The sequence below is a fragment of the Carcharodon carcharias genome, chromosome 12 (genome assembly GCF_017639515.1).
Source record: "Carcharodon carcharias isolate sCarCar2 chromosome 12, sCarCar2.pri, whole genome shotgun sequence".
Taxonomy (NCBI): Eukaryota; Metazoa; Chordata; class Chondrichthyes; order Lamniformes; family Lamnidae; genus Carcharodon; species Carcharodon carcharias.
Window position 1 is genome coordinate 144,467,162 of NC_054478.1, and position 15,518 is coordinate 144,482,679.

Sequence of the window (15,518 nt, forward strand, 5' to 3'; positions counted from 1 at the left end):
GAGGTTCTGCTTTTTAATTTAGCTCCTAACTGTTCAAATTCTTTCAACAGAACCTCCTTTTTAGTCCTATCAAAGTCATTGGGACCAATGTGGACGACGGCAACTGGATCCCTTCCCTCCCATTCCAAGTTCCTCTCCAGTCCTGAGGAGATGTCCTTAACCCTGGCAACGGGCAGGCAACACAGCCTTCGGGACTCCTGCTCACGGCTGCAGAGAACAGTATCTATCCTCCTAATTATACTGTCCCCTTCCACTACAATGTTCATGTTTCCTCCCCCCCACTAGAATGGCTCCCTGTACCACAGTGCTGGGGTCAGTTCCCTGCAGTCCCCGCTCTCGTCCACACAGTTTGCAAGAACTTCATAACTGTCGGACAATTGCAGGGCTCGAGGCTCCTCTAACGCTACCCCCTGGGTCCCCATACCTGCCTCACCTGCAGTCACACCCTCCTGTCTCTGATCACAGACCAAATTTGAATGACCTAATCTGAGGGGTGTGGACCACCACCAGGGGCAAAGTGTCCAGGTAACTTTCTCCATTCCTGATGTGGCGCAATGACTTCAGCTTGGACTCCAGCTCCTCAACTCGGGTCCGAGTTTCCTCAAGCTGCAAACACTTACTACAGATGTGTTCGCTCTGGATCACCTTGGGTGTCCAGCAGCTCCTACATGCTGCAGCAGCAACACATCACCCGTGCTGCCATCGCTATCGTATTTTATTTAATTAATTAATTACTCTAGCATCCCTGCTCTTTACACTTGATTTTTAATTATTTTTATTACACCAGTATCAGTCCTATACTTAACAAGCTATTTTTAAGAAAAAGAAAAAAAAAAACGGAAGACCTAAACACAAACTAAAGACCTTACTTTTACTTTAAGAACTAGAAATACTCACCAATCCTACTCACCAATCAGCTCACGTCATGTTGTGGGTCGTGACGTCACTCCGCCACCAGCCTCACTGCAGGTAGGTCTCTCGATCCACACCTTTTATCCACTCCCGCTCACCTCTCGCTCAAAATATACTATTCTGAGCCTTAGAAGTAGAATAAACCTTAATCACTTACCAGATACTCACCAATTAACCAGCTTCTTCTCCTGCAGCAGAGCAAGAATCAGTTCCTGCTACTTCTTAATTAAGTTGCTCTTTCACTGGAGCCCTTGGAAAAAACCCTGCTTAAGGCTGGCAACTACAGAATTTAAACTGTAGAATTCAGTTTAATGCTAACTACAAACTACAAACTAAATTAGGCTGGTACAAAATAAAAATTTGGACTTTCTTACCCAACAACTGCATGCACTCTCGGTCCTAGGTCCTGTATGACTCTTCTACAGATATATTCATATCAGGCAAATAAGAACGGCTTAATTAGACGGCAGCATATCTGAAAACTCAACTTAAACTACTGCCAGGAATTACTACCATTATTCTAACAACAATCAATCAAGATTAACAGAGAAAAACACAGACACGGGTCAGGGTGAGACTGATGCACACATTCAGTGGGTCAGAGGGAGACTGGTGAATGAGTGAAATGGCGACAGAGGGTATCTACACAAATCGTTCATCAGCCTTTTGCAGAAATACTAGTGGAGCTGTTGTTGCTTCAGCTGGACCACGACTCCTTGGGACTGGTGACCACTACCTGTCTGAACCCCACCTTTGCCTGTAGTGGTACGGTACCTTGAGACAGAAGACCTGGCAGAGACAGTCGACGGCACATGCCCTCTGAGCCTTGCTCCCGGATATCCCCCAGGCTGAAGCTCTTTTTGTCGAGCATGCACTCCTCCATTTTCACCAGCTCCTCCCTGGTCTCCTTGTGCTGGATTCCACCGCTGGCTGAGCTGCCGGCGCAAGTGGCAACTGTGCCCGGAGACGGGTAGTAGTAATTCACGACCTTCCTGAGCGAAAGGGCTTCGTAAGTGGCGGCCACTCTCTCCCCAACCACTGAGGCGCAGGAGACCACCAGGTTGTTGAACGTTGAAGGGGCTGCAGAGGAAGGGCTGGGGGGTTGGGCGCCCTTGGACGCCGGTAAGGGCGGGGGGTTTGGAGGGTGCGGGTTTTTCACGGAAGGGTCGGACTGGGAGTTGTCGGACAGCTTTCTGAGGTACGCCTTCACCGCCTCCTCATCGGGGTAGTGGGAGCTCCTGGCTTTCATGGCGTTTGCCACTCCACCTTGTGCCTGCTGGGGGCTGGGAGTCTCGCCGTCCTCGGGGTTATCGGGAGGCTGTGCCAGTTCCATTTCCTTGGCCTTGTCCAGCAAGCGCTGGGGCTGCGCCGGCTGGGGAAGCTCAGAGCTTCCTGCGTCTGTGCCTCGGTCGGGAGGAAGCTGCTCGCCAGGGTGGTGGTCGGGCTTCGGCGCAGGGTGCTTGTGCTCAGAGTTGGTCAGTGCCATGCCCAGCGGGCAGTAGTGACTGTCCGAGATGATCACGTGGTCTTCCTTGTCCATCATGGTCAGCAGCAGCTGGTGGCAGTGGTGGCACTTCTCCGAGTTCTGCCTCTTCTCGTGGGGCCAGGGCTTCCGGACCAGGGCCAGGCTGTGGTGGGCGCCGCAAGCGATTTGCATCACTGCCCGGCCGGCGAGGTGCTCCAGCTTCTGAGGCCTTGCCACGGGGAAAGCGGTCGTGACGAGTCCGAGCTGGCAGCCGCTGCCCCAGGCCCAAACCTCTTGCCTCGTCGACAAGGCCAGGGTGTGCTGTTCCCCGCAGGCCAGCTGCACCGTCTTGGCCAGCTCAGGGGGGCTGGTCTCGGGGTCGGAGATTGTGACCAGGGTGGGCATTGGGACCTGGCTCTGACCCTGGACTGCGCACTGGCAGGACGAGTTCTCTCCCCACATGTACACAGTTCCATCCTGGGTTACCGCTCCGCTGTGATGGCTTCCGGCCGCCACACTAACCACATTCAAGCCAGCTAAGGCCTGCTCCAGAGTGGGGACCGCCAATCGATTGGCCTCACATTCTGGTCGCCACGGAAAGCGTCCAAAGCTGTAGACATCACCACCTGAAAAGAGAAAAGAATTTCAGGGCGCTCGTTCATCAAAAGTGCTTGCGTTCTGAAGAATGGCCCCAAGGCATCACAGCGTTGGAAGAGGTTAAAGAGATAAGGAGGAGTGAAGCATGGACAGGGAGCCAAGGTGGGGATTGATCATGGGACTTTGTGCCAAAAGAGCACTGTTTTGGATGAGCATAAATTTATGGAAGACCAGCCAGGAGAGCACTGGATTAGCCAACTATTGGGTTCCAAAGAAGGGTCATATTGGACTTGAAATGTTGACTGTTTCTCCACAGATGTTGCCTGACCTGCTGGGTTTTTCCAGCACTTTGTTTTTATTTCAGATTTCCAGCATCCGCAGTATTTTGCTTTCGTCATATTAGAATAGTCAAGTCTAGAGGCGTCCAAGCCACTGTAAGAGGATTTCAGAAGCAGATGCGTTGAGGTGAGGTAGAGACGTGGTGGTCTCTGTGACGGAGAGAATATGGAGTCGGAAGCTCAGTCTGGGTTTTACTGGGTCTCCGAGGCTACTGCTTCAGCCGAAGCCAGTGGTCAGGGTGAAGGATGGGATCAGTGGCCAGGGCGAGGGATAGAATCAGTGGTCAGGGCCCAGAGTTTGTGGCAGGGGCCAAAGCCAATTATCAACGTATAACTGAGAACAACTACACCTCATCTCAGACTAGATGTCAGACAAGCCACCCGAGGCAGTGAAGGGGATTAGGAGATGGCGAAGAGGGCAAACTGAACAGGCAGCATACATGCGGAAGCTGAGGGCACGCCTGCGGACAATGTCGCCAAGGGGGAGCACATAGATGATGATGAAGAGGGGGCCTCGGATAGATCCTTGGAGGATTGCAGAGGTAATGGTAGCGGGCTAAGCAGAAAAGCCATTACTGGAGATGCTCTGACTAGGCAAGGCACTAGAGACGGTACAGAGGAGATTCATGAGGATGTTGCCTGGACTGGAAAATTGCAGCTATGAGGAAAGATTGAATAGGCTGGGGTTGTTCTCCTTGGGATAGAGAAGGCTGAGGGGAGCTTTGGTTGAGGTGTACAAAATTGTGAGGGGCCTGGATACAGTGGATGGGAAGGAGAGAGGTCAGCAACTCGGGGGTGTAGATTTTAAGTGATTGATAGGAAGGTTAGACGGGAAATGAGGAAAATATTTTCACTTAGAGAGTTGTGGGGGTCTGGAACTCACTGACAAAGGGTAGTAGAGGCAGAAACCCTCAAATCACTTAACAGGTGTCTCAATATGCACCTCAAGTGCCGTAACCTGCAGGGTTATGGACTAAATGCTGGATTATACTGGGAGGCTCGATTATCAGCCAGCACAGACACGATGGGCCAAGTGGCCTCTTTCCATGTTGTAAACTACCTATGATTGATTCTAAGGCGCGTCTCAATGAGCTACAGAATTGGAGGAGAGGAATTGGAGGGGGAAAGTTGTGGCAAGCTATGTCTAATGAGGACAAGGAGAGATATAGTATATATAAATAAAAAAAAAAACCAGGAGTAGGTCACTCAGCACCTCGGGCCTGTTCCACTATTCAAATTTAGACGATTCGAATCTGTATCTAAACCCAATTTACCCAATTTCCATCACCATCCCTTAAACCAACATAAGTCTATCAAAAACAAAAACAGAATTACCTGGAAAAACTCAGCAGGTCTGGCAGCATCGGCGGAGAAGAAAAGAGTTGACGTTTCGAGGCCTCATGACCCTGGGTCATGAGGCCTCGAAACGTCAACTCTTTTCTTCTCCGCCGATGCTGCCAGACCTGCTGAGTTTTTCCAGGTAATTCTGTTTTTGTTTTGGATTTCCAGCATCTGCAGTTTTTTTGTTTATAAGTCTATCAATCTCAGTCTTGAAAATTTCATTTGACCCAACATTCAGAGCCTTACGGGGGACAGGGTTTCAGATTTCCATTATCTTTTAGGTGGAGGGGTTACTTCCTGATTTCACTCCTAAATGGCCTGGGACTAATTTTAAGATCATGACCCCTGGTTCTTAATTCCCTCAAGTGGAGGAAAAAATTAGTTTGTTTCAGTTGTATCACCCCTCAACCATCTAAACTTGAGGGTACAATTTATCCTCAAAATTTAACCCTTTAAATCCCGAAATTCTACTGAATCTGCACCCTACCCTCTCCAAGGCCAACACATGGAACTCCCTCCCTAACAGCACTGTGGGTGTACCTACACCACATGGACTGCAGCGGTTCAAGAAGGCGGCTCACCACCACCTTCTCAAGGGGCAATTAGGGATGGGCAATAAATGCTGGGCCTAGCCAGCAACGACCAGCTCCCACAAACGAATGCAAAAGAACATCATTTCTGAGGTGTGCTGTCCAGAACTGAATGCGGCATACCAGAGGGGGTCTAACCAGAGCTTTATCCAGCTATCACATAACAGCCACCTCTCTAGCGTTAAAGGCCAACATTTCATTATAATATAAAATAATAATTAAAAATGCCGGAAATACTCGAGGAAAAGTCATCTTGACTTGAAGCGTTAACTCTCTTTCTCTCCACACACTCGCTGCCTGACCTGCTGAGTATTTCCAGCAATTTCTTTTAAATCTGAGATTTCCAGCATCCACAGTATTTTGCTTTTGTAACTGTGCCAATACTTCGCTTACATTTTGTGCCCGTCCCCTAGGATTTAGTGATTTCTGTACCCGGACATTCGAATCCCTTGGTTTCACCGCGGCCCCAAGTTGCTCTTCAGGGAGAAACTATTTTCAATTCAGCTTTCTTGGAGTTCGCCGCGGCAACCCAGAGTGTTCCACGCCCAGGGTTCAGGTGCCCCAATGGGGGCCAACCCACTGGCACCCAGGTTACTGGGTGCCCACAGGGAGTCTGGGGGCGTGATCCCACATTAACATCATGTAACGCCAACCCCCCCCCCCCCCCCCCCCCCCCCCCCCCCCAACCCCCCAGCGCACTAAATTCCAAGCGCACCAGAAAGTCAGCTCCGGCCTGCCCGTCCCCCGGTTTTCCAGAGGCAAGAGGGAGGTGGGCAGCCAATGGGCTCCCAGGAGGCTGCTTGCCAATTTGACTATGTTAATGAGGCGGGCAGCAGCAGGTTTAACCTGATTTGCAGGTTTTACAATGGGTTCGATGGGCTTCCCAGGCTGCTGAAGGGAGGGGAGGGCTGCTTCGGGGAGATGTTAAGTGCACTTTACAGCACTGCTTGTGGGCCAAGGGGAACAGGGATACTTTCCCCTGTCACCACCACCATCCTCTGACAGCCTCCCACACAGGCTGTCTGGGTTCAGATCCTGCACCCAACCCCTTCCCCCCACCCCAGGGTCAATCTGCCTGGTCCTGCAGCCTGTTACGGAGTACACCCTGCTATCACTGGACTTCTGCGCTCTCACCCCCTGCCTGTGTAACCCACCGCCCCCACTCATTATCCAGGCCTTGCTAATTTCCCTGCAGTTCCTTGTCCAGCCGGGTCACGTCTGATGCTTCCCCACCCTTGCCTCCAAAGCAAATTCGCTTGGTGCGACTGGCTGGCTGACAGACTTTAAAAGCCCTTTGCAGCCGTCACCTGTCAGGCTGACTCTGCCCAGCCCGCTCACCTTCTGTCAGGAGCACGCAGTGTTCTGTTCCCAGGGCAACCTGCAGCACCACTTTGCCACCAAGGCCAGGCAGCTGCTCGGGGATCCCAATGTTGCCGCGTGCCGTCCAGACATGCGGAACACCTCGATCGTGGGGGTTCTCCCCTTCTCTCCGGCTGCACAACATTAAATAAAAGCACAAGTTGAAACCCCCACAATAAAAGCTGAACCGCTCCGCATTTTTTTTTTAACGTGCCTTTTGGTTTTGACAAAAACATCCTTTTGCTCTCTGGGGCATTTAGTCTTCTTGATTTGGATTTCCTCTCTTTCCCTGCCGTTTTATTTCCTTAGTTTTTTTTTGACTTGGCATGAGACGGCACGTGGCCTGTGGCTGCCAGGTTAAGACCCCCCGCCCACATTGCCCTCCAGGGACAATCTAGACTCTCTGATTGGCAGCCCAATTTAAACCAGACTCGAGCCTGGCTGGGACTGCACCAGCACTCTGTGCATTGTCCTTTTCTGTTTTGGAGTAGTGATTTTTTTCCCTAGCCCAGCACATGGCTGCCTCTTCCTCCCCCTCTGTCTCAGACCCGAGACTAGGAGTACATTTTTATGGCACCACTCAAGCTCTTGGGACATCCCAAGAGAGCTTCACATCCAATGAGACACTTTTGGAGTGTAGTCACAGTTGCAATGGAGGCAACACAGCTACCATTTTGCTACCATTTCAGCAAGCTCCCACAAACACCAGTGAGATCATGACCAGATAATCAGTTTTTAGTGATTGTTTTTTTGGGCACTGAGGAGAACTTGCTCGTTCTGCTTTGAAATGGTGCCATGGGATCTATTACATCTACCTGAAAGGGCAGTTTAGGTTTGGGTTTGGTCTCATCTAGAAGACAGCACTTCCAGCAGTGCCGCATTCCCTCCGTACTGCACTCAAGTGAGATTATGTGCTCAAGTCTCTGAAGTGCGCACTTGAGCCCATGGCTTTTGGACCTGGAGGCAAGCATGCTTCACTGGGCTGAGACCAACACTAACAGAGATATGCACAAGCTACATTTGTTCCACGTTGGGTCAAGACGCCTGACAATGGTGCACTTCTGTTAAACAACGTTCTCTCTGTCACACGACCGTACATATTGTGCTAGACAGGTCTCTGTCAACGACGCACCACACGCCAAGTGCTGAGGACATCATTGAACTAAGTCAACAAGGCTGAGTGAACGAGAGCGAGATTTCCCATCCTTGACAGCACTTGGCTTACAGTTAACCTCAGAATTGCTGGATTTCAGAGGAATCTGTGCCCTGGTACCACAAACCTGGAGTACTCGGTACAATTCTGGAAACTTGTGTGGCCACAACTGGAGAAGGCCGAGAACCTGGGACTGGTGACTGTGGAGAGAGCAAAGAGCCTGCGATTGGTTATCGTGGAGAGGATGAAGAGCCTGCGATTGGTTACCGTGGAAAGGGTGAAGAGCCTGCGATTGGTTATTGTGGAGAGGGTGAGGAGACTGCGATTGGTTACCATGGAGAGGGCAAAGAGCCTGTGATTGGTTACCATGGAGAGCACGAAGAGCCTGCGATTGGTTACCATGGAGAGGGTGAAGAGCCTGCGATTGGTTATCATGGAGAGGGTGAAGAGCCTGCGATTGGTTACTGTGGAGAGGGTGAAGAGCCTGCGACTGGTTATCATGGAGAGGGTGAAGAGCCTGCGATTGGTTACCGTGGAGAGGGTGAGGAGCCTGCGATTGGTTATCATGGAGAGGGCGAAGAGCCTGCAATTGGTTACCATGGAGAGGGTGAAGAGCCTGCGATTGGTTACGGTGGAAAGGGAGAAAAGCCTGCGATTGGTTATGGTGGAGAGGGTGAAGACCCTGCGATTGGTTATCATGGAGAGGGTGAAGAGCCTGCGATTGGTTACTGTGGAGAGGGTGAAGAGCCTGCGATTGGTTACCGTGGAGAGGGTGAGGAGCCTGCGATTGGTTATCATGGAGAGGGTGAAGAGCCTGTGATTGGTTACCATGGAGAGGGCAAAGAGCTTGCAATTGGTTACCATGGAGAGAGCGAAGAGCCTGTGATTGGTTATGGTGGAGAGGGTGAAGAGCCTGCGATTGGTTACGGTGAAGAGGATGAAGAACAAGACTAAAAGGATCAAATGAAGATGCCATGTTGCATAAACTGGGCTTGTGTTCCCTTCAGTATCATAGATTTAAGGAATAATCTAATTGAGATGTTCAAAATGATTGGGTAGATGGAAAGAAACTATTGTCTCTGGTGGAGGGAGTCCAGAACTAGGTCCAGAAATTTATAATTAGAGCCAGGCTGTTCACAGATGATGTTGGGAAGTACTTCGTCACTCAGGGGAGTGGAAATCTGGGACTCTCGCCCCCAGAAAGCTTTGAGGCTGGGGTCAACTGAAAATTCCAAAACTCCAATGAATAGATTTTTGTTAGACAAGAATATTAAGGGTTATGGACCAAGGAAATCAGATGGAGCTAATCCATTTAGTTCTGCATGACCTTACTAAATGGTAGAACAGACTCGAGGGGCTGAATGGCCAACTCCTGTTCCTATAACCTCAGGATTGATTAACTATTTTGGGGGAATTGTAGCTCAAGGGAGAGATCATTGAAGGATTCAAGACATATGAACTGAACCCTGATAATATGTTAGAGTAGAGAAGGTTGAGAGAAGATTTTGATAGAAATGTTCAAAATCCTGAGGGAACTGGGCAAAGAGCAACTGTTCCCATTGACAGAAGAGTCAAGGACCAGAGGACACCTATTTAAGGAGAATGGCAGAATTGCCAATGGAAACACTAGGAAACAATTTTTACTCAGCAACTGGTTAGGATCCGGCATGCACTGCCTGAGAGTGCGTTAGAGCCAGGGTCAATCATGACTTTCAAAAGGGAATTGGATAAGAGGCTGAAGAGAGAACATTTGCAGGGCCACTGAGAAAAGGCAAGAAGTGCGACTAGCTGAGCTGCTCCTGCAGAGAGCCGGCATCGATGTGGTGGGCCGAATGGTCTCCTTCTATGCTGTAACCATTTATGATCCCAAGTTGAAATTGGACACAAAATCCAGGGCCAGGAGACAAGGTCAGTGGTCAAGGATGATAGGGATATGGAGAGTACCGATTTAAATAGTTTACACAAGGTGGTGAGTGTGTGGCATGAAGAGCCCAGTAAAGAGAGGACAGGGTGGGGGAGGATTTTAAAGGAAAGTTGGACACATATTTGAGGCTTTTGGGTGATTTGGGGGGGCATTTATTTTTGGCAGCTGGAGGGATTGAGGTCTTTCCTGGTGCTGGACTCTGCTGTGCTCCAGAATTCGCTGATCTAGACCCAATAAGTCCATTCCGATGGGAGCGTTACCTTGTGTCTTGGCCAGCCATTAGTAAGTCCTCCCCTCACCACTGCCTGTGCAGTCCAGCTCTCCATAAAATTCCACACAAATGAACCTTGAGAGAAGAAAACATTCATTTCAATTTGAGCAACAAATCACATCATCCACGAGGATGTTCCCTTGACTCTATTCCCACCGAACTGCTGACCTCCCAGCTTCCTTTCCTGGTCCCTGTCTGATCTGGAAAACAGTCTCTTCAGGTACTGACCCCCTTCTCTCTCAAATCTGCTAACATTACCCTTACTCTTCCAAAAATGTATCCTTGGCTTCTCTGCCCTTGCAAAGTGCTGCCCAAACTCCAAGATCCCTTTCCTCTCCCAAGTTGCTGAACGTGTCAGCTCCTCCCAAATCTCTGCCCATCTTTCCCACAACTGCAAGTTTTAGTCTCTCCAATCAGATTTCTGCCCTGCCACAGCACTGAGACGACCCTTATCAAAGCCCCAAATGATGCCCTATGTGACTGTGGCCATAGGTCAACGACCACTTCATTTAGATAGTACCTTTCAACGTAATAAAACCTCCCAAGGAGATTCACAGAGACAGGATAAAACTAAGCATAACACTGAGCCACATAAGCTGGCCAAAACCATAGTCAAGGAGGTAGGTTTTCAAGGAGAGTCTTAAGGGAGGGAAGCCAGGTAGCAAAGCAGAGAAGTTTAGGGAGGGCATTCCAGAGTGTGGGACCTGGGAAGCTGAAGGCGCAGCCACCAATGGTGGAACGATTAGAATCAAGGATGCTCAAGAGGCTGGAATTAGAGGAGGACAGATATCTCGGAGAGCTCTAGGTCAGGAGGAGATTGCAGGAGGAGACAGGAAACAGGCGAGGGCGGTCCCACTCAGCTGGACGATGGAGGAGAGATGTTGGAAGTGGATGGTGTGGCCAACTGTTACTAAAGGTTCACACAGGTTGAGAAGGATGAGGAAGGACAGTCACCCAGACTGCCTATTTCCACTTCTGTAACATCACCCAACTCTGCCTTGCCTCAGCTCTTCTGCTGCTGAAACCCTCAACCATGCCTTTGTGACCTTTAGTCTTGACTACTCTAAAACACTGATGGTCAATCTCCCACTTTCCACCCTCCGTAAACTTGAGGTCATCGAAAACTCAGCTGCCTGCTAAGTCCTATTCATCCCTCATCCCCTGTGTTCGCTGACCTACATGGGCTGCCAATCCCTAAATACATCCTTTTTAAAATCCTCATCCTTGTTTTCAAATCTCTCCATGGCCTCGTCCCTGCCTAGCTCTATAACCTCTTCCATTCCAACGACACTTTGCATTCCTCCGATCCTGGCTCCTCTGTTCATTCCTCCCTTTCTTCACACCACCATTGGCAGCCATGCCTTCAGCTGTCTTGGTCCAAGGCTGTGGAATTTCCTCCCTAAACCTCTCCACCTCTTCACCCTCCTTTAAGCAGTTCCATAAAAAACTACCTCTTTGAGTCACTTATCCTAATTTAGTTTGACACCAGTTTTTCTCTGATTACACTCTTGGGAGGCTTTACTATGATAAAGCTGTAAAAATAAATGCAAGTCGCTGATTTAACACCAGTTAGCAGAAAATTACAACCACAGTTTCCTGGTTACTTTTTAATATGCCAAATTAATTGAATGGCTACTATTTTTTTCCTGCTCCCTTCATAGCTCTTGCTTGCTTTCTTGAGGACGATGGTTCATCTAGAATATCTAGCACTTTGCCCATTCTCCATGGGCCAGGCTAGACAGTGACACAGCCAAAGTTCTGAGCTGGTCCTTGCTCATTGTTCACAATGACATGCCGGATAGAGGCCAATAGCCAGTGCTTCAGCTGATTGGTTCCTCCCACTGGCCCAGGGATGCTGAGGCCAAAGCTAAGCCTGAGATCACCACAGACCAGGGATCGAACTGGGGCTGTCTCTGGTCTGGATCTCTCTTGAATTACCAACTGACATAGCAGGGAGCTCTGCTAATGGGTGTCTGATCCCTTACTCAGCTTGAACTTCCAAATTCTGCCACAACCTTTCTAGTCTCTCCATTTTGTTGACACCTTAATTCCTCCTTGGCTCAAATTGCCCATCCTACGTAACGTACCTCCTCTCCCTCTCATTCTCAGCGCTGTGTGCTAATGGATGAACTGCAGCCAGTTCACTGACCTGCACCGTAAGGGGAGGGTGCAACCCTCTGGGCTTATCGTTCAGAATTCCTGCTGCTGTCAATGATGGGGCCTTGCTGGGGTTGGAGAGTAGCCCAGACCTCTCAACCCACATCATCCTTGGTCAGCCACTAAGCTGACCAGTGCTTATTTCCCGAGCCGCTCCCATCATTTTCAGGAGCCTGTGGTCACATGGGATCCACTGAGTTATTCATCATGCTGAACATAGAAACTTACTGCAATTTCCAACGCAGTCTGTGCTCCCTCCCTGCCTCCAGCGCCATCCCGATAACTCATTCAGTGTGAGCTTGGCTATAAATGAGCCAGTCAGGGGAACAGGTCCCATCGCCTATCCCTGCTGAGCTCGCTGATCTCACCACAGCGGCAGGATAGGAAGCAACACGACACCCCCCCACCCCTCCCTTTCTTCCCGATTCGGGAGAGGAAAAATTAGCTGGGATTCTGCTCTGGATCACGGACCATGTGCACGGAAATCAGACGAGAAACAGCAACCGGATTCACGGTGGTGCCGCCACCCGCTCCCCACCCAGCACCTTGCCACACCCCCACCCGCTCTCCCACGGTTGAATAGCCTGCTGCAGCTCACTGCCTGGATTCAGATATAAATATTACTTTCTACCCTTGTACCCCAGCAGCAGTCAGGGCCTTTAGGAAAGGGGGGAGGGGGAGAGGGGGAGGCAGGAAATAAATATTTGAACGCACATACACTCTAACGCATGCGCACACGCTCTAACAGACACACTAAACCATACACACACAAATGCGTGCACACACACGACACACACGCACATTACACACATGCACCCACACACACAGAGACTAACACGCATGCTCTACTGCATGCTCATGCACTCTCTAACACATACAAATACGAGGCTACAATAGTATAGTATTTATCTTACGAGATGAATAGTCCAAAATATATGAGTCCAGATCCCACCAGGACTGTAAAACTGCAGGTTTTACAAAAAAACTAAATGAATCTGGAAATAAAGCCTGGTGTCAGGAGAGGTGATCCTGACACTGTTGGGTTACAATGAAAACACAGTTGCTTCCCGAATATCCTTTTGGAAAGGAAATCTTTCCTTTAACAAGCCTGGTCTAGAGATGCCTCCACTCCCACCATCAAGAATGTAACTATCTATCCTTGACATTCAATGCCATTATCATTGCTGAATCCCACACTAACAACATCCTGGGGGTTACAATTGAGCAGAAACTGACCTGGACTAGCCATATAAATACTGTAGCTACAAGAGCAGGTCAGAGGCTCGGAATCCTGCGATGAGTAACTCACCTTCTGACTCCCCAAAGCCTGTCCACCATCTACAAGGCACAAGTCAGGAGTGTGATGGAATACTCCCCACTTGCCTGGATGAGTGCAGCTCCCACAACACTCAAGAAGCTTGACACTGTCCAGGACAAAGCAGCCCCAGTTAAATGGCACCCCATCTACAAACATTCACTTCCTCCACCACTGATGCACAGTAGCAGCAGTGTATACCATCTACAGGGTGCACAGCAGAGATTCACTAAGGCTCCAACGAGAGCACCGTCCAAGACACAGCCACAGTTCCCTAGAAGGACAAGGACAGAGATGCATGGAGACACAACCCACCTGGAAGTTCCCTTCAAAGCTCCTGGCTGTTCTAAATTGGAATTATTTTGCTGTTCCTTCACTATTGCTGGGTCAAAGTCCTGGAACACCATCCCACCAGTACTGCACCTGAGTATGATACAGAGACACACCTGTCCACACCACTATTGTCCCCCAGTGTTATACAGTGAAAGACCTGTCCCCAAAAATACTGTACCCCAGTGTTATACAGTGACAGACCTGTCCTCACCAGTATTGTACCACATTGTGAAACAGTGACAGACCTGTCCAAATCCAGTAATATCCCCCAGTGTTATAAAGTGACAGACCTGCTCGAATACAGTAATGTCACCCAGTGTTATAAAGTGACAGAGTAGTCCGCATCAGTACTGCACCCCAGTGTTATAAAGTGACAGGCTGTCCGCACCAGTGCTGTACCCCAGTGTTAAACAGACACAGAACTGCCACCACCAGTACTGTATCCCAGAGTTATGCAGTGAGAGCCCAGACCCCACCAGTACAGTAACCCAGAGCTATACAGTGTCAGACCTGTCCCCACCAATACGGTACCCCAGTGTTACAAACAGTGACAGACCTGTACTCTCCAGTACTATACCCCAGTGTTATACAGTGAAAGACCGATCCCCACAAGTACAGTACTCCAGTGTTATACAGTGACAGACCTGTCCCCACCAGTACTGTACCCGTGTTATACAGTCACAGACCTGTCCCCACCAGTACTGCACCCCAGTGTTACACAGGGAGAGACCTGTCCCCATCAGTACTGTACCCCAGTGTTATACAGTGACAGACCTGTCCCCACCAGTACAGTACCCCAGTGTTATACAGTCACAGACCTATCACCACCAGCACTGTACCCCAGTGTTATACAGTGACAGACCTGTACCCACCAGTACTGTACACTAGTGTTATGCAGTGACAGATCTGTCCCCACCAGTACTGTACCCCAGTGTTATAATGTGACAGACCCGTCCCCACCAGTACTGTACCCCAGTGTTATAAAGTGACAGACCCGTCCTCACCAGTACTGTACCCGTGTTAGAAAGTGACAGCCCAGCCCCACCAGTACTGTACCCTAGAGTTATACAAAGACAAACCTGTACCCACCAGTACTGTACCCCAGTGTTATACAGTGACAGACCTCTCCCCACCAGTACTGTACCCAAGTGCTTTAGAATGACAGACCAATCCAAACCAGTACTGTACCCCAGTGTTATACAGTGACAGACCTGTACCCACTAGTACTGTCACCCAGTGTTATACAGTGACAGACCAGTCCCCACAAGTACTGTACCCCAGTGTAATACAGTGAAAGACCAGTCCCCTCCAGAACTGTACCCCAGTGTTATACAGTTACAGATCTGTCCCCACGAGTACTGTGCCTCAGTGTAATACAGTGATAGACCTGTTCCCACCAGTACTGTACCCCAGTGCTAACAGTGACAGACCTGTCCCGACCAGTACTGTACCCTAGTGTTATACAGTGACAGTCCTGTCCCCACCAGTACTGTACCTCAGTGTTAAACAGTGACAGACCCATCCCCACAAGCACTGTACCCCAGTATTATACAGTGAAAGACCTGTCCACAACAGTACTGTACCCCAGTGTTATACAGTGACAGACCAGTCCCCACCAGTACTGTACCTCAGTGTTATACAGTGACATAACAGTACCCACCAGTACGGTATCCCAGAGGTATACAGTGAGAGACCTGTCCCCACCGGTACTGTACCCCAGTGTTATACAGTGACAGAGCTCTCCCCACCAGTACTGTACCCCA

At 49.7% G+C, this 15,518-nt stretch overlaps 1 protein-coding gene across 5 annotated transcripts in view; it reads right to left on the reverse strand.

Annotated features, from left to right (window-relative positions):
- The window catches only part of als2b (alsin Rho guanine nucleotide exchange factor ALS2 b), a 183,185-nt gene that overhangs the window by 105,214 nt on the left and 62,453 nt on the right, over positions 1-15,518 (reverse strand). For all 5 annotated transcript variants that reach the window (XM_041201137.1, XM_041201134.1, XM_041201135.1 and 2 more), the window contains exons 2-4: positions 9,940-10,025; positions 6,582-6,736; positions 1,687-3,003 (exon numbers count right to left, since the gene is read on the reverse strand). In XM_041201137.1, coding sequence (XP_041057071.1) covers positions 1,687-3,003; positions 6,582-6,736; positions 9,940-9,959 — 1,492 coding nt within the window. In that variant the 5' untranslated portion in view covers positions 9,960-10,025. The remainder of the gene's footprint in view (positions 1-1,686; positions 3,004-6,581; positions 6,737-9,939; positions 10,026-15,518) is intronic.